A 22,788-nucleotide genomic window follows, 5' to 3' on the forward strand; every position below is an offset into this window, starting at 1 on the left:
AGTGGGGGTAAAAGCCATAGGAAACCTAAAATGGTGATATGTCAGTAGAAGAATGAACTACCATAACTTGTTAAAAACAAATATAGTCAGAGTTAGGCCAATTTGTTCTGTGGATAGTTGACATGAAGCATTAATCTAAAGTAGAAAGATTATGAAGAGCAGAGAATAAATGGATCTTAACATTCAGTAATTGGAACAAGGCTTTCCAAATACATGCTGTAATTGCACTTCTCTATATGAAATTCAGATGATTAGCCATACTTTTCTGCTGAAATGCATTATTGATCAACAACTTGGTGGTTTCTGGTGTAGACTGAAAATCCTTACCTGAAACAAAGTGAATCATTTTTGTAAACAAATCTATCACTACCAAACTATCAATCAGACTCTCAAAGCCCAGTAATAGCATTCAAAGAGACTGTCCCAAATCTTTTCAGAGAGGAAATTCAATATTTAAAAAATCCCCCCAAAAGAACTACCTATAATGCATAAAGTTATATTATAGACCCAACCTGAAAGCACAGAATAATAGAATGGATAAAACAGCTGTTGCTTCACTGCATCTTAAGTCCTGGCTCTCAAGTAGCCTAAGGCCTCCCACCTGTTGGAAAGTCTTGAAAGGGAAAATGTCTTTGTTTGCTGAACTCTCAGCTGGGGGCAATTTGGACTTTTATTAACAACACAATCTTTAAATCTATAGATAAAAACATTGTCATTTTTTGTAATAATTGTATTATTTATTTTTATTAATACAAAGATAAAATATTGATACAAACTAAGAAAAATATTTTAAAAAGAACAAAGGAAAGAAAAAGATAAGTCCAAAGTGATAGAAAATATAAGGAAAAATATATATAAAGAATGATTTCCCCCTCCCTCCAAGCAACAATGAATAAATTCAGTAACTTAACACTTTCTCCAATATTTCAATTAAAAAATGATACATTTTCCTAATACATCAGGGCTGTCAATCTCCTGGCTTACGGGCCGGATGCGTCACATGCTGGCCATGCCCACCGCCGATTTAGTGAAGGGGGGAAAGTCCTGATACGTAATGTGACGCCGCTGTGACGACATGAGTTTGACACCCCTGACTTACATCATCCTTTATAAAAATTTAAATTATAAAAACTTTACGGTTTATTAGGAGCTGGAAGAAATAGTAAAACATTATATTTTTACATTGATCTAATAAAACCATTTTGTATTCCAACATCATTTTTTTCAAACAAAAGAAATCTGTCCCTATTTACAAACATATTTGAAGGCTCATTGTTCAGCCCTGATCAAAAATAAATTCCATTAATAGCTATCAGAAACCACAACATATGTATTAACCCTAATCAAATAAGTCCATTTTGAATTCCTTCTGTTTACTTTTCTTGATATTTAATCCCATCAAATAATGTTCCACAAGATCATTTCTTATCAATTTCTCTTTGTCTCCTTTCAGGAACAATTTAATTATCACATCCCTTTTGTAAATCCAAGATAAGGCAGCTTTCCAAGTCATTCTTCTGATTCATTATTTGTGTGCCTCCTTTAATTATTAAAATATCATCTGCTTTTATTGTAAATTCATTGTACCATTGTTTTCTATATCCTTATTTTCCACATCATAGTCAATTTAGAGGAAGAATGTTAAACAAAGCCAACTAGTGCAAAATGATCAGCAATTTTTTGCAGCATCATTACATGCACAAAACCTTTTAATATAATCAGAAGTTATGAGATTTCAGTAACAACACTAGAGATTTGGATAATATTTTAAAGTGTTATATCTTTTAAGTTAGTGGGGTACATTTCAGTTGTTGGCTGATGCTATGGTACCTGTGAATGCTGTCTTGTATATCTTGTTCCAGATGAGGGCAAATTGGAAACACTTGCTAAGCACTCCTAAAATATTACTTAGATGGAAAATACAACAGCATCTGAAAAAAATCAGGTATGTTTACGTCCTTTTTACTTTGTGTCCTGTATAAAGAAGGCTTTGACCCATCTAGCAACTAAGTTTGCTATAAAAGTAATTGTTATTATTAGTATCAAATTATTAGTATCAAAGAAAGCCCACCCATGTCCAAAAATCGTGTGTTATATTCCTTTAGATGATCAACATTATTTTCTTTAACTGCCTCCTTGTTTAATAATAAGAAATTTTATTATTATAAAGTGAGGTAAGGGTAACTATCAATTACAGCCTAAAATTAATTATAGTCTTTAGAAAATACCTTAAGTCTTAAAGCTATATAGAATGGACTATATTAAATAAAATTAGTCTTAAACCATGTCTGCCTATTTAACATCATAGTTCATGTTATTTCTACTATACTATGTGTTGAAAATATTGTTCTACTGCTTACTTCAGCTTTGTTGCTGCTAAGATCTTAAATATTTGCCAAATATTAGCTCATGAGTAGTCTCATTGAATTTACTGGCAGTATTTAGTTTCTTAATGTAAAACATATGTTTAGGAATGCTGCATGACCAAGGCTATAGTTATTGAAGGATTAAATTTACATAAAGCTATAAAAAACAGATGTGTAAAATAAATACAAGTTATTTGTAATCTTTCATTATCACTTTTCGATATAATGATAGATAGATAGATAGATAGATAGATAGATAGATAGATAGATAGATAGATAGATAGATAGATAGATAGATAGATCTCTCACCAAAGCAACAATGATTTATAGGTACTTCTTCAGTAGGTGGCATGATTATTCTTTAATGTGTGACTTGTCCAGTGGAAAATCTTACCTAACATTCTTACTAGATTCAATTATAACTTTCTCCTACAGTTGTAAGGCTCTGCCCCATTCAGTCAGGGAGTCATGGCTAATGTAGCAGTTAAAGGTTTTCAGCCAATATCTGGTGCCCTCACCTTTTCTTCCCCTCAGTGAGAGTTTGTAGGAATAAAATTGAAAGAAAGAAAATACAATTATTTCAGAAGGTGAGTGAATAGTTCCATCTAAAATGGAAATTGGACCTCAGAAATATAATTTTGAAGGAAACTGTATGTCAATCCTCTCAGGTAAACAAAAAAATAGGACCAGATAAGTTACAATAATTCTAATTTATTGTAAGGCTACAGAAGCAGTACCTTATCACTGTTATACAATGCCAGAGTCCTGTTTTAGAGAGGTGGTTGGCCATATCAATAAACAAAATCTTGTAAGTCTGAGAGTATAAATCTCCTATTGTCACTTTGAACTGCCTAATCAATTAGGGTGAGTCTTTCCTAAATTTCTTTCTGTTAAGCATTTGTGGGCTCCTCCCGCTCTTGTCTTATTGGTGCCTAGACAGCATCTCTCCCATTAATCCCGCAACATCATTCCCTCATACCATTATATCGTATAAGCACATTCAAATCAAACTCTAACAGCACTCTATCTGATTATTCACTGCACCTTGAAATAAATCTCTGTGGGTTAAATTTCTTCTTGCATCCTGGAGAGTTTCATCCCATAACCTGGCAGAGAATCCATTGATTCCCCCCTTTTTCCCCCCACAAGGAACTTCATAAGCCTCCAGCATAACCTGCCTTGCTATTTAACTCCCTGGGAGAAGGGTTTTTTTGCTTATAGGTTTGATTAACTGGCACTGATAAGGTTCCTTCACACAGCCATGTTTCTCCTATTGTCGAGATGAGAGGAAAGTAAGCCATTGTGAAAACCACTGCCCCAAAATGTGTGTGTATGTATGTGTGTGTGCGCGCGCACCACAACAATGACTCCAACAGAATTGCTGCCTTCACAGAATGTAATTTGGGTCATTTTCAGTGCAGCTGTTGGTTCCCTTTTTCCAAGCCAGCACTGGAAAAAAGCAACTCCATGTATGCAGAGTCCAGGAGGTGATCTTGCCTAAATAAAAACTCTTCTTCCAGGGGCTGAACATTACATCGTATTTCTTTAAACAGCTGATCAAATTAAGGAGTTATTTTGGCTGTGGTTAGTACAATATAATCATTTAAAAATCCTCCTCTAAACATTTTTATATTTTAAAACCTATGATACGGGTTTTTAATATGCAGGTTCAAAGCACCATCTGACTTACACTGATGGAAGTTATGCCAAATTGATGTAGGCTTAGATATTATGTTAATTTCCCTTCTTTCCATTTTTTCCTGTGGTCAGGATGTTTTTGCTTACCAGTGGAAATATTAACCTCCTGGTAGACCTGCAAGGAAGAATAGAATATTTTTGCTGAGAGGTATTCAGTCTCTCTGGAAGTCTTAGTTATACATGGATATGGAGGTCCGTAAACTGAAGGAGAGGGAAGTACCACAGCAGACCTTCCTGGGTCTTTGGAGCCCAGAAAATTGCTCATTTCCAAAGGCCCATCTCCTTTTCACCACTAGAATGTACAGATGGGAAGTCTTCTGCCACAACAGCAAGGAAACCACTAATTTCCTTCCAGAGCCTCTTGAACAGGTTTCTCAGAAAAAGCCTGGTAATTTGATGGAGATGACCGACAATGTGATAGAGATGACCGGACTATAAGATGCTCTGAACTATAACACGGATCTAGCTTTTGGGGAGGAAAACAAGAAAAAAAGTGCCTCTGTCTCCCAGCAATTTGTCTCCTTGCAGCAAACAGCAAACAGCCTAGTCAAAGGGGGCATACAGAGGTGGCGATAGGCAGCAGAGGTGATGGGCAGTGACAGCAACGGTGATCTCAGCAGCCTGAAACAGCTTATAGGCGGTATTCTGTGAGGCAGATCCAACTGCCAATCAGCTGCTCGTGCTAAATCAGGCTGTGGTGAAGCTGACCAGGCTGTTTGCTGTTTGCTGCAAAGAGGCAAATTGCTGAAAGGCAGAAGTCAAAGGGTGGGTGCTGGCAGGTGGACGGGCTTCAGAAACATTCGCTCTATAAGATGCACAGACATTTCCACTCACTTGGGGGGGGGAGTGCGTCTTATACACCAAAAAATACGGTATGTTGTCAAGACATATAATTAAGGAAAAGCAAATAAGTCTCTGTGCTACAACAAGCAAACTATGTGGATGAGTCCATGGATTTGCATTATTAGAGACAGAAATAATTGGTCTTCAATGAAATAACCTATCAGAAGCTTGCATTTTACTGTACCAATTGTCAAGAATCATCTGTATTTAGGCTAACATCCTAAAGATTGTGTTTATGTTTTCCATAACTGGTAAATATCAGGAATTCAGAATGCTTTTCCACGGAGGAGGTTGTTTAAGAAGAAACTGCATTTACATTATTGCAGTTAATATTCTCTGTAGAGATAAGGAAAGAGATTTGAATGATTTGCGCAAACATATTGATGTTATGTTGCTAATTAATTTTTTTTACTTTAATAATTTGTGTTAAGAATTGCCCAGAACAAAAGAGGAAGGTGAATGGCTTTTTATATGAAAAATCTATATACCTAGGAAGATATTGTTTATGAATATGGAAGATCTGTTAAAATCATCTGAATAAAAGTAAAAAAGTGTAAAAAAGCAAATTAAAACCATTCTGGGAATTTATCACCAAGCTAGCAGAGGATGGGAATAATGCCTTTCTAAATCAAGTGTTCAAAGCAGCAGGCCTTAGCAGCAATAGTGGACTTCAACTAATCTTGACAAAGTAAAATTGGTTGATAGACTAAAGTATCATCAAGTTGGAGAAAAGCATTATATTCATGGACTCAAGATAGCATGGGGAATAGTTTAGGATTGCAAATTTCAATGAATTTAGGCAGAAATTGGGCACATATCATTGTTTGAAATTCTAATGGATAAACCAATTGAAGCCCTCAAAAATGGGTTACTGAACACAAGGGTACGAACAATTCCCATCAGAATGAAAAATGAGAAAAGTTTTAGCTAGATTGTATGAATGAATAGTGAGCTTGCTGACAAATTGAAAAAATGGATATGGAAGCAAGAACTAATAACTAAGGTGGTATACAAATGGATAAATCAAGCTTATAGAGATGGAGCTAGTAAGGTGATAGCTGAAAATAAGATGAGGCTGGTGAGGAATATAAAATATAATAAGAAGGGTATTTCCAAAACTGAAGAGCCAAGGAGGTTATTGGTCTGTTGAACAGGTAAAGTGGAGAAACAATAACAAAGAAAAAGGAGAAGGCAGAAAGCAGAATAGCCTAATAATTGCCTTCTCTCGGAAGTGGGAGAAAGTTCCTAATGTTGTGCAAAAGGAAGGAGTATTGCAAAAGGTATAAAAAGCCATGTGGCTATCTGAAATTAATTCCAGATTGAAGATAGTATACTGAAAAAAGTGATTGAAATAATATAACCCTGATGATATTTAGTAACTAGTATAACTATTGACTACAGTCAAGAAAATTCCTAGAAAACTGCTAAGATATTAGAAAAACAAATATTCCCAATATTAAAAGAGAAACAAAGAGAGAGAGAAGGAAGACTTGAAAAATTATACAATAGTCATTTTAATACCTGTACTGTGTGAGATACTAGGAAAAAAAAGACAAGCACCATGTCTGCAAGCTCTTAGGAAAAAATGCTTCCATTACAAAGACCTACCATGAGTTTATCAAGAACAAATAATGTCAAACTAATTATGTTTTTTTTGACAGAGTTTACTATAGTGATGGAACAAAGGAATGCTATGGATGTATTATATCTTCATCACAGTAAAATATATAGCAAAGTCTTTCATGATGTCCTCATGGACTAGATGAATAATGAGGGCAAGATAGTACTGTGGCCTGGGTAATTTGAAACTAAGTGATCATCCTCAAAGGATGTTCATAAATTGTTCTGGAAGGAAATATTAGGTGTAGTTCTTCAAGTCTCTATCTTTGGGTCTCTATTAGTCAGTATCTTTATAAATGATCTGGAACATGAAATGGAAAGGATGCTCATCAGATTTGCTATTGAACAATATTGGGGGGGTATTAATATTTTAAAGAACAAATGTAGACACTTAAAACTTTTTAAAACTGAAATCTGACTTGTAGATCTGGGAATTCTAGTGGACTACCAGCTGAACATAATCAAGTAACTAAAAGGCTTGGCGTAGCCTTGGATTGGATTTACAAAGCACTGTTTCCAGGTCATGGCAGATAATGATTCCATTGTACTCTATGTTGATTGAACCTACCTGGAATATGTACCTATTTCTTAGCACTACATTTTAAAGAGGGCATGGAGAAGCTAGTGTGAGTTTCAAGAAGAGCATCCAGTAAAATAATAGCAATAGCAATAGCAGTTAGACTTATATACCGCTTCATAGGGCTTTCAGCCCTCACTAAGCAGTTTACAGAGTCAGCATATTGCCCCCAACAATCCGGGTCCTCATTTTACCCACCTCGGAAGGATGGAAGGCTGAGTCAACCTTGAGCCAGTGAGATTTGAACAGCTGAACTGCAGAACTGCAGTCAGCTGAAGTAGCCTGCATTGCCTGGGAAATAAGCCTCTCTGAGAACAGTTAAAATAGCTGGAATGTTTAGCTTGCATAAGAGAAGACAAATGGGAGATATACTTGTATCTACCTTTTTTGATCAAATGACTTATTTCATTGGTCACTTCATGGAGTTCCTGAGGTGTACCTGATGAACTCCATTCAGTTTCAAAGGGAACTATTTTGTTTGTATTTTATTTCACTTTTATTATCCAATTTATCCTATTTCATAAATGTGACTCTGAGCAGTGTACAATCAAAATAACTTAGGGTTACACCTGAGGCTTTAATGTACCATTTGACTGAAGCCTTAGCTATGGCCTGGAAGGGAAAATCTTGATGGCCTTAGATCAGATCATGCCTATATAGGATTTGTGTTTGTGTATAGATCATGGAGATTTCCCTGGTTTTCAAATGGGGATTGCTATTGGAAGAGAACAAAGATTGAATCAAATTGAATATGACCAAAATTCTTTACAGATAGTCCTCAACGTATAGGGAACCTCTATCACTAAGCGAGTTGGTTGTTAAGTGCATTGCACCCAATTTTAGAACCTTTTTTGTGCACTTTTAAGTGAATCACGTGGTTGTTAAACAAATCTGATTTTTCCCATTGACTTTGCTTGTCGAAAGCCACTAGGGAAGTTGTAAATAGTGATCACTGTAACCATCATAAAAATAATTATAAGGAAGAGGTCCAGCACAATTAGTCTTGGGAGATTCTGTTAGCTAATCTCAATAAAAGTAGTTTTAACCTTCCTGTGGAGTTGATTTCCTCATCTGTTCTGCCTAGGGGGGTCTGATGTTATTTCTGGCAAATTGTGAAAAGATGGTGCCTATAGAGGGGAAGGTGGTGTGATAGACTATAATGAAGTGGCAGTTTCTCAGGAAATAGGGAGTATATTTTAGGGTGGGGTGAGACAAGAGACAACACAGCCCACAGTTGAATAGGAAACAGAGAAAGAGTTAGGACAGCAACTCCCTAGAATCTCCCAGGGTATCTCCATTAAGGTGAGAACAGTAAAGGTTTAGGCTCACAAGATTGTATGTGTCCATTGTGTGTGTAAGCAAATTAAGAATGGAAGTTTGGCTGGACTGTTCTAGGTTGTTCTTGGGCTGGGCATCACATAGATCAGCGGTTCTCAAGCTGTGGGTCATGACCCTTTTAGGGGTTGAACAATCCTTTCACAGGGGTCGCCTAAGATCTCTAGGGTCTAGAGTCAATAACTGGAGAGGGGAATTAATTTGCCTGATGTTAGCCAACAGGAGCATTCTCCAACCTTGGTGTAGAAAGGGAGGCATCTTGCAGCGACAGCCTCCACACTGTAAACATTTGGTTTCCAGTGCTTTCTGGGAAGTGTGGTCTTAAGGCGCTTCTTTCACCTGCCAAGATGCCACCGGCTCCGGGATTAGTCGGTCACGTGTTGCCTGCCCAGCTCTGCAGCAGTGGCCCTCAGGTGTAGTAGACATATGGCGGCGGGGGGGGGGCAAAGAAGCATGTCCGCTTTGCCCAGTTGGAAGAAGAGGAGGGAGTACAAGAAGAAGCGGGAGGATGCAGCCACCGGAGAGTCGCCGCCTGGAAGCTCAGCGCCACTCACCCTTCAGCCGGTCATAAAGGTGGGCGATGGCAGTGGGAGAAGAAGCCAGGCAGGTGCCGGCCTTGGCGCGGGAAAGCTGGTGGCTTCCCGGCAGGCACTGAAGTGGTGCATTTCGGCTGCTCTTTGCGCCACTTTCCTGGGCCTCGTAAGGAGGTGGGAAAGCCAGGTGGGCGAACGAGCCGGGCAGAGCATCGAGTGACAGCCGGCTTTGCGCTCCGACGACCCCGCAGGTGCCTTACCCTTATGGCCCAGCCCGCAGCTTCTGGAAGCAGTGAAGGAAGTCCAGGGTTGGGCGCTGCCCTCTGGTGCCCTTGAAAGTGCGACAGTCGGCAGACCCGTTGGTGAGAGATCCGGTGGGGATCTCTCTGACATCCTTAAGAAGCAAACGTTGCCCTGCTGGAATAGAGACAAATGGAGACCTTTCGCCTCTTGTCCTGTTTTTGTTCAAGCCTAACATACAGGTAGTCCTCGACTTACCAGCCCACATTTGAGCCCAACATTTATGTTGCTAAATGAGAAGTTTGTTGTGGGTTTTGCCCCATTTTACCATTTTTCTTGCACATCTGTCAAGTGAATCACTGCAAGTTAAGTTAGTAACACTGTTGTTAAGTGAATCAGGCTTAATTCATAACAGTAGCAAAATTAGTTATGAAGTAGCAATAAAAATAATTTTATGGTTGGGGGTCACTACAACATGAGGAACTCTATTAAAGAGTCGTGGCATTGGGAAGGTTGAGAACCACTGACATAGATCAAGCAATGTTGTCAAGGCTCTTTCTCATTATCTCAAGACTGTGAAGGTCCATATAAGGAAGAACAAGTTTCAGTTTCATTGTAACAAGACTGAGTTGTTGTGAGTGTTGTATCACTTAGATCCATGAATTTTCCATTGTTTTGTACTGGATATGGCTGCATTTCTCCAGGTGGAACAGATGTGCAATTTGGTGTTCCTGTTTAAAAAAAACCAATAGCAACCATGGCCAGGAGGACTTTTCATACAAATGTGTCATTTGAACCACTTTCGGGATCAAGAGATCTTTCTCATGGTCACTCATGCCTTGATCATCTCCCAGTTGAACATGAGCAACACATTCTTCCTGAAACTACCCTTAAAGAGCTACAACTGAACCAGAATGCAGTGGCATGTATACCGTATTTTTTGGAGTATAAGACACACCTTTTTTCCTCAAAAAAGAGGCTGAAAATCAGGGTGCGTCTTATACACCAAATACAGCATTTTTTGCCTTCCAAAGCCCTGCCCCTTCACCAAAATGGCCATGCATACCCTTATGGAGGCTTTCAGAGAGCTCCTGGGGGCTGGGGAGGGCAGAAATGAGCAAAACACGGCCCCCCCAGCAGCACACTATAAGCCTCCAAAAGGCTATGCATGCAATTGTTTTGACAAAAAACGGGCCAGTTTTCGCAAAAAAACATTTTTGGGACCCACCCCCGAGGATCACTCTGCAAGCCCCCCCCCAGGCTATTCATGCCTTTTTTTAAAAAAAATGGGCCCGTTTTTGTGAAAAACGGGCTGGTTTTGGGAGGTTTGCAAAGTACACAAACTTTTTTTTCCCTTTTGGAAAGCTCTTTAACTGATTGATGAGAATTAGATTGAGCAAGTGCTGTGCCAGCAGAAACACCTACCTATCTACTGTATTTCTCTCTATCTCTATTTCTCCCTCTCTCCCTACCTACCTACTGTATTTTTCTCTATTTCTTTCTCTCTCTCCCTTTATCTACCTACCTAACTAACTACTCTCTCTCCCTACCTATCTACTGTATTTCTCTCTCTCTCTCTCTCTGTCTCTTTCTATCCCTCTATCTACCTACCTACTTTTGTAAAAAAAATTGTCTCTTCAAAACCTTGGTGCATCTTATATTCCGGTGCGTCTTATACTCCGGTGCGTCTTATACTCTGAAAAATACAGTAGTTTTGCCACAGTACATATGTGTAACACTATTACTTTCTGAGATGGTCTTCTGCATGCAATTCAAAGTTCTGACTATCATGTATAAAGACTGAAATACCTTTGGCTTGAAAATCTGGCTTTTCTGCAAGGCTAGGCCAGGGTGATGGATGATTCTGTCTTTAACGATGGTTTTAAGTTACTGTGGGTTGGTCTCAATTTTTTTTTAATTTATTTTTTGATTTTGTTTAATTTTGTGCTGTTTTAATCAGGTCTTAGATTTCCGATTGTGAACTGAGCAGCCATAAAAATTGATTAAATGAATAGTGTTCCAATAGATTATGATGATTATTTGTCAGAAATGGTCTTAACAGATTCCTGTACTAATCATGAAATTGTGCTAGATTATCTATAAAGTCCCCCCCCCAACTCATTTGTTGCTTAATAGTGAGTCTCTGGATTGAAAAGCAAAATGATGATGTACTTTGCAATCAAAAGAGGATTTAAGTATTAGAAATTAGAACAAATTTGCCATTTAGTTTCCTAAAGAACCATTTGCCATGATAAATGTTGCAATGCTTATAGAAAAAAGTAGAGCTAATGTCACAATTATGGCTAGCTGAACAAGAGACTAGATTAATGAAACATTCTGTGCCAATGACCATCAATTGGTAATCCTTTATGAACTCTTCTTGACTCCATTGTTCTTGAAACTATCAGAGGATAATTTATATTTTAACTGTTCTTAAAATAAAAGAGAAGTAAATTTTTTTTATGTTCTTCTCAAAGCCCGCCAAGAGAATTTGGGAAGAGTATGTGAACTTAAATACACATTGGACATGAAGAATTAGGTACTTGGTTCTAAATACTGTGATCAGTATCAGAAGTATTCTTATGAGAAGTAATGTTTGATATGTTACTCTACATATTTTCACTCTCATTTCTCAGCCACCATGGACAGCATCTTCAACATCATCCAAATTTAGCTTTATGGCTAAAAATGTTTCTCACCACTCAGTGGAATGTCTGTATTCACATTCCATTTTCATTTTTCTTTAAGACAGGTTCCCTATTAAAACCTGTTACCATTCATTAAATACCCTTTATGTGTTCTTTTTCTACTTCTTTATTAAAGTCCTGCTGTTTTTAAAAATAATTTGGACCTCATTACCAATACACATCTGGGACACCTCTACTCTTCATTAAAACAAGCCTTCTTTTTCAGCTTCTGCAGGTTAAAAAAAGATGCCAATGCTTTAAGAAACTCATTAATATTCGTGCAACTCTTAAAGTAGTATCATCTATTTTTTTCAGAAGCACTCAAGGGGTTTGAAAAAGATGGACTACTTTCATAATTTATCATTTAGTTGAACATTCAAAGCTCCAATATGCTAACTTCAGCAATGTTCACATTTTTTAAAAAAAATACTCCTAAGGAGGAAAACGGTTCTATTTGTGAGTTTTAGGGTCTGCTACTATCTTCAAATTTGTTATTAATTATTGATGTTATTATATGTTCAATCTTTTTTCTCAATGTACAATGATATAACAGACTTCTAATGAGGATTACTGAAACATATTTTAATTAGAAAGTTATTATTTTTATTAATACTTTATAATAAAATAATAAAATATAATAAAATAATTATAATTTACATTTTTTCTGACATTCTTTATTCAGGTAGTCTTTGCTTACCGACTACTCATTCAGTGACTATTCAAAGTTATGATGGTGCTGAAAAAGGAAATTTATGACCGCTCTTCAGTAACAACCATCAGTGTCCCTGCAGTCACATGTTTTGCAATTAAGGGACTTGGCAACTTGTGCACATTTATCTATTTATATCCTACTTTTATTATTTTTATAAATAGCACAAGGTGATTAACATACACTTTCTCCTCTTGTTTTTCCCATGTACCAGTCACACATGCCACATCACATAATCATAGTTTGCAACCTTCACAGTCAGCTTCCAACATGCAAAGTCAATGGGGAAGCCTGCAGGAGATTACAAGTCTCCATCATGTAACATCATGTTCAACACCTATCGGTTATTCACTTAACAACCACAACAGAACTGACATTGTGGTCACATGACATTGCATTTTATAACAAATTGAGCTTGACAAGTGACAACTACTGTAATATATTAAATGCCTTTCCAAAAGCATATGTCTATACTGTATATATTACCCCCTGATCACATGATGTCTTTAATTTTTCAAAAGCTACATAATTTGTGATGCAATAATGTCATGACATATGAGATATTATGGCATCTACTGGATATCTGTGAATAAACTACATGAATACTGAACTACAAACTAATTGACCTTCCTCCAACGTGTTGTGTGAACCCATCCCATGTGTTCAACATGTTTGTGTCATGTAAATATAATTAGGTTAATGTGTTATACAACACTACTATTTTTTAACATTGTTTAGATTTCTAAAATCTAGTGCATCTTTACATATGGGTTCAAGTTAATATTAATATTAATCATTCTTGCTTCTCACCAAGTTATATGGTAGTACCTAACCACCTAACTTTGGCTAATCCTAAACCATTAAGAATAATTGGACCTAATTACTGTAGTATTCCTTGGGTGAGAAAGCATCAGGAGAAGCCAGTGAAACTATTTCTTTATTCTTGCCAAAAAAAACTACATGGATCTGTCTTTGAAGTCATCAGGAGATGAACTCAATTTGAAGGAAATGTTATTTACTACTGCGGCTACAACTAGCATTCAATATTTATTTTTGTACTAATACTGTGCAGAACATATATATGATAAATCTCCCCTTTACTTCATAATGATGAGATAATAATAGGATAATAAAACTAGCAACTTTCAATGGAATAACTCACTCTGAATTAAAGGAGAGAGGAACTTGATAAATAGTGTTGGTCAGTCAAGCCAAAACACTTTATGCCTAAAATTAAGGAAAGATAATGGCAATTTTTTTCCATCTCAATAAAATGCTGAAATTCTTCACCATTATGATAAGGTAGCCTAGAGAGTACTAATTAGCAATCATAGCAGGAAATTCTGTCCTACAACACTGGAGAATGTCTAGAGATCTAACAGGATGCAGCTAACAGAATTCTGCTCAAAGGAGATGCCTCATTTGCTATATCCACACTAGTGATTTTATGGCATCCTATTGCACCATTCAACAGTTGCTATGATATTATATGAACAATAAAGTCTGGTTTTACAGTATCGCAGTAATGACTGGATGAATCTGTAAAATGCTATAAATGACTAGTTTGGAATTGTCTCCAGGCTAAGGGTAAAAAGCAAATCATATAGAAGAGAAAACTCTTGGACTCATAGAAAATAGTTCTGCATAAGGGAGATATGGGAAGAGACAAAGGAACTGGCTATACACAGTCTTATGAATATATGTGATGGTAAAATGGAATGAAAGAGGGGAAAAGGCCTTTCCCATTCTGAAATTATTATGAGTACATGAGAGCCACTGCATTGAATTTCAATTTTTTCCCCTTTTGCAATAGTATCAAACACAAAGCCAGCAATTCAAATACAGAGACCTTGCTATATTCCTTCTGCTATTTGTGTTAAAAATGCTAAAAGGAAGCAGAGCTGCTGTTTTACAGCCCAATAACATCTCTAATGGCATAGAAGTCCTACAAAAATCATGATTTAGAGAAAGAGGATAAAGACAGAAAAGAAGCAGGTAGACAGAAAAACACGGACAAGTTTTTCATCTAACATGCAAAAGACAGAAAATATAAATAATATTTACTTGGGAGTAATACAAAATGAAACTGATTTCTGAATAATAGGATTAGTTTCAGATGAACAATGCGAACATACACAAAAAGTAACCTCTTGGACACAACCAGTGGAATAAAACAGTTGGAAAATACATTTAATTGACACCCCCCCCCCAAAAAAAAAACTGAGGAAAATCAGTGGAAAGCGAACAGTGGGAAGCATAGAAAGAAGACCAAGAAATGAGAAAAAAGATGGAGGTCAACATTGCATTTCACAACAGTATATATTCAAGAGTTAATAGTCAAGAGTTATTGTTCCTAGACTGCAGAGGGGGGAGCTTAAGTGATGGTTATCACTGACTTTTGAAAATAAAAATAAAAAATGCAAGAAAAAAGATATGTTATATTTGTTAATGCTATGACACCACATGTCCTCTTTCAAAACTCTGATGCCAAGATTCATATATAATCAAATGGTTAAAGCCAAGAAATAATTAAAAGCCAGATTCTCTGGAACACCTGGACTGACAAAGCAAATGATTGCTTGGATGCTATCTACTGCTGCACAGTTAAATTATTTTTTTCCAAAAGAACTGACATGAAAACACCTTTTATTCAGTTTGTATCAGCAAATAAATAAAAGTATGGTGCTAAAATGCTTTTCTGTGTGGTTGCTCATTTTCGCATATACAGCCCAAACCACATTTGACAATAATTTTAATTTGCATGATTTAATTGTATATTTTATTGGATTTTAGTGCATAAAAATACTATTTTGGGAAGTAAAAGACTATTCATGTACATTTTTCCCATATATGATAGTGGAAAGAAGTCTGATGAGATTAAAGTCTTTAAAAAGCAATGAAAATTATTTTCATTTTCATACATGCACTATTTAAAATTCATTTTATTGTAGCATCATCATACAGATAACATAATTCTTGCATAAAAGATAATTGCTTCTATTTTTGAAATGTAATTTTACACCACATTTGTATATACAGCTTTTTTTCTGTCAGAAAATGGGGAAATGATACCAGACAAATGCGGATGGAAATGCAAGAGAAATTGTCTCTTATTTTTAAAATCAGAATGCTACTAATTATTTTAAAATTTTAAAGTAGAAGCAACTTTTTCTTTTTTTTCTGTTTTCTTCCTTGCCATATTGATTGAAACATGGAAGATGAATCTGGAGCCATATAATAAATGAAAAATGTATGCCTGTCATGTGATATTATACTTCCATTAAATCTTTTTGGATATTATGAATGGATGCCAGTAGGACAAATCAATGCACACTAGCTTGTATAAATCAATTTCCAACATTATTTTAATTATCTAGTAGATTCTTATATATTCTAAATAAGGATTCTTAAACTACTGTGAATATTCCTTGTCAAGATTTATAGTTTCTTATATGATGTCTCATAGTAGTTTATCAGAGGACCTGAAAATACTTATACATGTTTCTTTTCTATATAATTATTCTCCAAAGTAACTTTTAAATCTCCAAATGCCTTGTATGGTGAAATGAATGACTAAGCAATTCATCAGTTTAACAGAATCTACTTGAAACATGATTAAATTTGGATTCCACGTATTTCTTTTGTCTTTTTCAGTGAGCAACCAGTTTTAAGCTTTTCAGTTGTTAGAAGAATATTTCAATGAATTTGCCAATTAATGACAACAAATAAAATAATCTAGAATGACATCTATTTAAGTTAAATTACTTATTTAGAATCTGAGAAGTAATCAATTTAGGTGCATAAAATCAGCTCTGAATATCATCCAACAGATCTATCATTAATTTCAAGACTTTTTTTGAAAAAAAACCAAAGGTGCAGATGAATTCAAAATTTTCAGTACTAGCTTCAACATGTAATCAGATCGTTCAATTCAAGTGAACTTTAAATTATAAGGTTTTGAATCATGATTATGTTCTTGTCATTTGTAACATTATATAATATTAAGTTTACATATCAACATAATCCATTTAGTATAAAACAACCATTTTAAAAGTTCATAGTACTTCTCTGAAGTAGGTGAAGATTTATGAATAGAACATACTGTACTGTTTTTTTTTTAAATCTACATATTCACACTGCTAAGTGAATTGTTTTACTTATTATTTAGTTTGTTACTTTCTTAGCAATATTACATTGCAATGGTGTATTGCAATCACTATTCCTAAAATGTCCAGCCTTTGGCTGGAAATTCCGAGAGTTGCTAAATGAAATTTTGGAGGATGTAAATTTGATACAAATTTGGCGGATATAATGGCGGATTTATAAATTTCCCCCATTTGTAATTTACCGTACAACACAATAATATTAATAAATTTTAAGAATATGGAAGGCAAATAAAAAGAAAGAATTCGAATTATACTGATGGTCACAGTGAAACAAAACATTCTCTCAGAATTCTTTAGTGACATGTACACTGAAGAAAGAGAAACCAAGCAATCATGTAGTTTTGTATCAAACTGAAGTTTCTCACAACTGTCATGTACATCAGGCCAGAGATAACAAAAATGTAACCTAATATCTACCATTATGAAACAGCAAGCAACATGTTTTCAACCTTATTAAAACCGAGCAGCAATTGGTATTACTGATGTGACAGAGAGTGGTTGAGTTTCTTTCCATCATTATTAAGCAAATACCGTATGTGGCTCTGTCAAAGAGCAAATCTTCAAGAAAATCTGTGTGATGAGGTAATTTTATTACTCATTCATAGTGCCTTGTATTTGCTGTACTTAAAATAGACACTTGTACCCAGTGGCTTTTTATTACTGGAAGGAGGGTGGAGAGAGGGAATCACATACACGCTGGTCTTTTTTTCTTACTCCTAGCAAATGGAAGCAATTCAATCCAACATGGGTTGAAACTTGAGTAGGTCACTGTATACCGTGATAGAATTCCCTAATCCCTGAGCCAAATTTCCCGAGGGGGCCCTCCTACTAGTCCTTCACTTTCCAAGCTGACTTTTCCATTCCTTCAGCCCTCTCCTCTCTCCCTCCCCTTCATCTCTTCATCTCCCTCTACCTTACAGCCTTGATATTCGATCTGCTGCTGGGATTCAGGTTTCAGTTTTTACAGCTTAGGCTGTCTATTGCTATATAGATTCCTTTCTTTCTGCTCTGTCGTGATTACTTAGCAGAGCTTATTTTACACAAGTCCACATGAAAGCAGTTCAGATGAAGGGAAGCAGTCAAGCTGCTTGAACAGTTCAGATGTGCACCTAGACAAGGACACATTGTGTTCACCAAAAGACGTTGTCGCATACATTTTATACAATATGACTAATTTGTTAAGTTACTGTACTCTTTAACTTAAGTTAAGGAGGAAATCTTTTTCGTATATCTTTCTTTCAGTAAGTGAAGAATTAATGAAAGAAAGACAAGCAAATATCCAATGTACCTAGAAGAAAACAAGATGCAAACGTGCTCAGAACTTTTGTTATAAAAACACAGAATAAGAGTTAATAAGACAACTAACTCTAGAATGTGCCAAGGCTGCCTGAAAGACTCTGCTGTTATTCATATTTCAACCGTGCAATCTATAAAAGCTGTTCCCAAAACTATATATCAGATCCACAGCCTTGGGTTAAATTTCTGATATAAAAGAAACTCTGATATATTTATTTCTCTTATTTCTTTTCTTCCGTTATCAGAAGCTTAGGGGAAAGAGAGGTTTACCTGCATTAAGATTAGCACTAATGCTTAATAGACTTTCATGAAAAGGAAAAAAAAATCTTGTGTAATTTTCCTCCTTTCACACACAGTGTTGTTTTTGTTTCTTCCTCACCATTTCAGACAAACATCTGTTCTACTGCAGAAGAACAACTATCTCCAAAACCACCAAGTGTGCCTGCAGCCAAAGTAAACAAAACAAACCCAGAGGATCCAGCATAGTCAGCCTTTATATATCCAGCCAGGATAGCATTTCATATGTTTTGATTAAAATTAGCTAATTTGTAATGCTAGAACCTATGAAACTTAAAAACTGCAGATCGAATGAAGCACTGTCTTAAACGGACAGTGCATAATGGGACAGATTTCCATGCCCACTGTCCCCCTTCCTCTCTACCCTTACCAAAATAAAAATGCAAACAAGTCTGACTAAGCAATTACTGTTAAATTCAAGTGTACACAAAGCTTCCCCTAAGATGGAAAGTCTACGTACAAAGAGGCATATGTATATATGCCTAGAAACTGGATAAATGTTATAGATATGCAAAGCACTTTGTTCTTACATGTACACCACCACCTTTGTTCAAATGTCCAACTGCTGTTGGACAAACCTTCAATGCAACACAGAAGGAAACAATACAAATAACAGAGCAGACTTTTAATTGAGTTTAAAAATTAAAAAAGAAACCGAGCATCCTCTTCCAAATTGATTTGCTAAGCTCAATAAGTAAAATGGTCTTGTTGATCCCTTTAGGTTGCTAGCCTTGGACCACATAGGCAAAGATTCCATGATGATGCATATTCAATTTCACACACACAGCTTTTTTAATCATTATGTACCAACAATGTATATTGCATATATAACCTGTTAATGGAATGATTATGAACGCTCCATTTCACTAAATGCAACTGGAGTGAATGGATTTATCCTACCTCAAAACTATACTGTTTTATTATTTGAAGCAAAGCAACTTCACTTCAGCCCAGTAGGGGAGGTTTAGGGGAAAGATAGGTGAGAAACATAAAAAAATAACATTAATTTTTATACTATCAGACAGTGATTTCATCTTCACCCAGGTGAATATTATTTATTTATTTATTGGGCAACTTCTCAGATATTAGCCTCTGGAGTGCCAGCCCACCGAATTTTACCTCTGGAACACAGCTGGATCGGCACTATTTCCTGCCAGGATGCTGGTTTTACCTCCTCCATACACAATAACTCCAAACAGATATAGATGATATACAGAATGTACACACAGAGAACATACATATTCATGCACCCTTCTAGGACAGCTTTCAATTCAATACTTCGGCTTCTTTGATTAACTGTGAAGTGGAGCACAAAAAACAGACACCGAAGTAAAAGGCAGAAGGAAAAGACAAGAGAGCCTGTGTCTAAGCCCAAGAATGATGCACCGTTCAGACCATAACATTTCACTTTGACAATTTAATTACACAGTTGCAGCTGGCTACTGGAAAGGGGGGCCGGAGGGAGAGGGTGCTTAAATGACTTCCCTTTCTTTTCTAACTTTTAACAGCTTCTAGATTATCTGGCTACGATGGGCACTTCAGAAGGGAACCGAAGCCCTTTGGAGAAAATATTATAAATAATAGTGGTTATAGCCAGCAATGTATCAGATCCGCTTAGGGATCTGGCTTTATCGCCTGTGAACTGTGCAGTTAGGAGGAGGAGTTCAGGCACCTTTCGTCAACCCCATCTGAGGTTTTTTTTTCCCCCCTCGTCACAACAAAACAAGAGGTCTTTTATTTATAACATCTTCTCCCATGGGGGGGAGGGGAGATCGTAGGACCAATTGGGGGGGGGGTGTCTGCAACAAGCTTCTCTCCTCTCCGCCACTACCCCTCTTCCCTTTTTCTTCCCTTCTCGCATCCGATACAGTGACAATAAAGGGGGAGCACAGAGACGTACCTTCATCTCTTCATTGATTTCCCTTTTCACAGGATGAGCCGGCTTCCTGCTTCTTTTATTTTCTGGAGGTCTCCCTTCTTTCTCCATTTCTGCCATTTTTTTTATTTTATTTTAATTTTTTTTGTTTGTTTGGTGTGCGTGCGTGTGTGTGTGTGCGTTTGTGTGGCGCGCGCGCGTGTGTATGTATGTACTTTGGGGGAGATGAAATGGCTGCTGGTATTATTTGGGAAAAAGCTTTCGGGGGAAGGTTGTGGAGAGGAAGGGAGGGAGGATGGGGGCGGCTTTTAGCGCTGGGCGAAAGCGTCAACGGGTGTCAAAGGAGAAAGCGGCTCTGGGAGGATTGGGGATGCGGGCGGGCCGGACCGTGGGTTGCCCTGGCGAGTCAGCCATCTTCTGTCTCCCTGTCTGTCTGCAGGACCGAGCGCGAGAGACGGGGCTCTGTGCGTGCATGGGGAGGGGGCGGCGAGGGAGAAGGAGGGGAGTCGGGCGGGAGAGAGGGAGAGAAAAAGAAAGAAAGAAGCCAGCCCAGTTCCTTCCAAAGAGCGGGTGTGCGCGCGGGGGGAAGGGGTGGGGGACAAGCAGGACCTCCCCCTGCCCAGGCATTGGGCGGGGCTTCCAATATCATCAAACCCTCCGCCTCTTCTTCTCCCGTTGCTAGTTAGGCTCAGAAGTGGGGAGGGGGCTTTTGATACTTAATAATTGTCATCATCATCATCATCTCTCTCTCTCCTCTCCCCCCTCGGAGCGACTGTCGTCCCTTGTGGAAAACACAACAAGGAACTCCTCGTCTCCTTGCCTCCCCCCCCCCCAATCTCTTTTTTTGTTGTTGTTGGCCACTGGTGGTCACCGCATATGGTCTTCGGCGATACGCACTTGCCCGCCACCCCTTCGAAACGCGCAAGGACGGGACTAAAAGGCGCGGATCCTTTTATTAAAACGCCTTGTATCACAAAGGCGCACTTGGGTAGCGCGCGCGGCTGGCCTCCAAGCGTGCGGTGGGTGGGTGAGGGGAAGAGAGAGAGAGAGCGGGTTAGAGAGAGATAATTGGAACGAAGGTCGCCTTAGGTTGCCGAGGTGGCCTAGGGTAGTGGCAGCGGGGCTTGTGAAGAAATTGTGACAAGGAATTGTGTGTGTATGAGAGAGAGAGAGAGCGCGCAAGAGAGAAACAGCGCGCCCTGGAACCCGCAGCCTTGGGATGGAGGATGCTGAATGCTCGAGTGGCTGGCTGATAGCCCGCTAGTCAGCCCAGCTACGCAATTCCACCTTTAGGAGAAAAGAGGGAGGGGAGGAAAAAGGCGCAAATCGAGGCTGCTCTCCACGCCTGTCTGCCCACGGCGCTGAGAAGGGAACGTATCTACAGTCGCGTTGAAACCTCTCCAGCTGAGGCGGAGCTTGACGTTTCCGTGGGTGGGCGGCAGTTTGGAGGAAACTGGGCCGCTGAAACGAACGGCGCTAGTATTCGACGAGCAAAGACATTACACCGACGGAGGGTTTTGCTTTGTTTTGATTTTGGCGGGAGGATCGTCTCCAGTCCCGCGCAACTGGAGTCCTCAAGAAAAGCTTCGCTTAATGCGTGGCATCAGGCTTTTGTCCCAACATATTAGGTTTTTTTTCTATGCCAATAATCAGCCAAGTGCGCGCGTGTTAAAGTTCGTCTCCACGACCGTATTCTAAATTAGTGGAAAGGACTCAAATGTGTCCCATAACCGAGTGTTATTTTTAAACATTAAAATCTGGAAACTGAACACGATATATCTTTCCCAAACCTTTCATTCTGTTCTTCAAGGCTGGCTGCCCTTTTAGATCTGGGAGTCCCCAGATCATCGCCCCAGTTAGAGTCGTATTAGCACCGATCCTCTCATCCGTCTTCTGTTTTGTTCGAGAACTGACTCGAACTAAGTCCTCTCTGTGAAGGTTTTGTTTCAGAGAGATTTGATTTACTTCTTCACCTCTGTTGAGAGAGAGAAATTGTATGACAGGCAATACTTGGTACTAAATGTTGGATTAACGGTACACACAGAAGCAGAATGTACTGATTATATTCGTTGGTACATACTCTTTAATAGCTCATAATTATCTAATGCTATACAATATGTAGTTGTCTATTTTCCATTAGTGAAAATCATAATTATGAAAATAGTATATATAATAATACATTATAGCATTAGTCTTTCAATAGTCACAGGAATGCAAAATTCTAATGCACTCATCTATTGATGCAATATTCATTTTAAAAACATTTCCCCATTATTATGGTTTATATACTGCAGAACAAAGGTTCCTAAACCATTTGTCATCATACCTCCTTTTAGTATAATCTTAATGTACATACCTCCTTGAAAAATGATCACAAATGAACAATGAAAACAATACAATGAAACTTTGGGGAAGAAGGATTTATTGTAACAATGTACAGTTCAACAAAGGGTTCTTTATACCTCCCATGGAGTCTGTCTGCATTTCCCAAGGGAGATACACATCACCATTTAAGTGATGTAGAGGTGTGAGTTGGAATTAAAGT

The 22,788-nt window shown here is 37.7% G+C and overlaps 1 protein-coding gene across 5 annotated transcripts in view; it reads right to left on the bottom strand.

The window, feature by feature from the left end:
- The window catches only part of SOBP (sine oculis binding protein homolog), a 148,149-nt gene extending 127,208 nt beyond the window's left edge, over positions 1-20,941 (bottom strand). Inside the window, exon 1 of one of the 5 annotated variants that reach the window (XR_015697076.1) lies at positions 20,268-20,934. Coding sequence is in view for 4 of the 5 variants with exons in the window: in XM_087718683.1 (XP_087574809.1) it covers positions 20,268-20,363 (96 nt within the window). In the remaining variant the exon portion in view is untranslated. Of the gene's footprint in view, positions 1-20,267 lie in introns of all 5 variants that reach the window. The other 4 variants (XM_087718683.1, XM_087718685.1, XM_087718682.1 and 1 more) reach the window with 4 other exon arrangements.
- Positions 20,942-22,788: the final 1,847 nt, after the last annotated feature.

This window comes from Thamnophis sirtalis, unplaced genomic scaffold (genome assembly GCF_051295495.1).
Source record: "Thamnophis sirtalis isolate CommonGarterSnake01/CBP01778 unplaced genomic scaffold, rThaSir2_p1.2 scaffold_6, whole genome shotgun sequence".
NCBI classification, from domain to species: domain Eukaryota; kingdom Metazoa; phylum Chordata; class Lepidosauria; order Squamata; family Natricidae; genus Thamnophis; species Thamnophis sirtalis.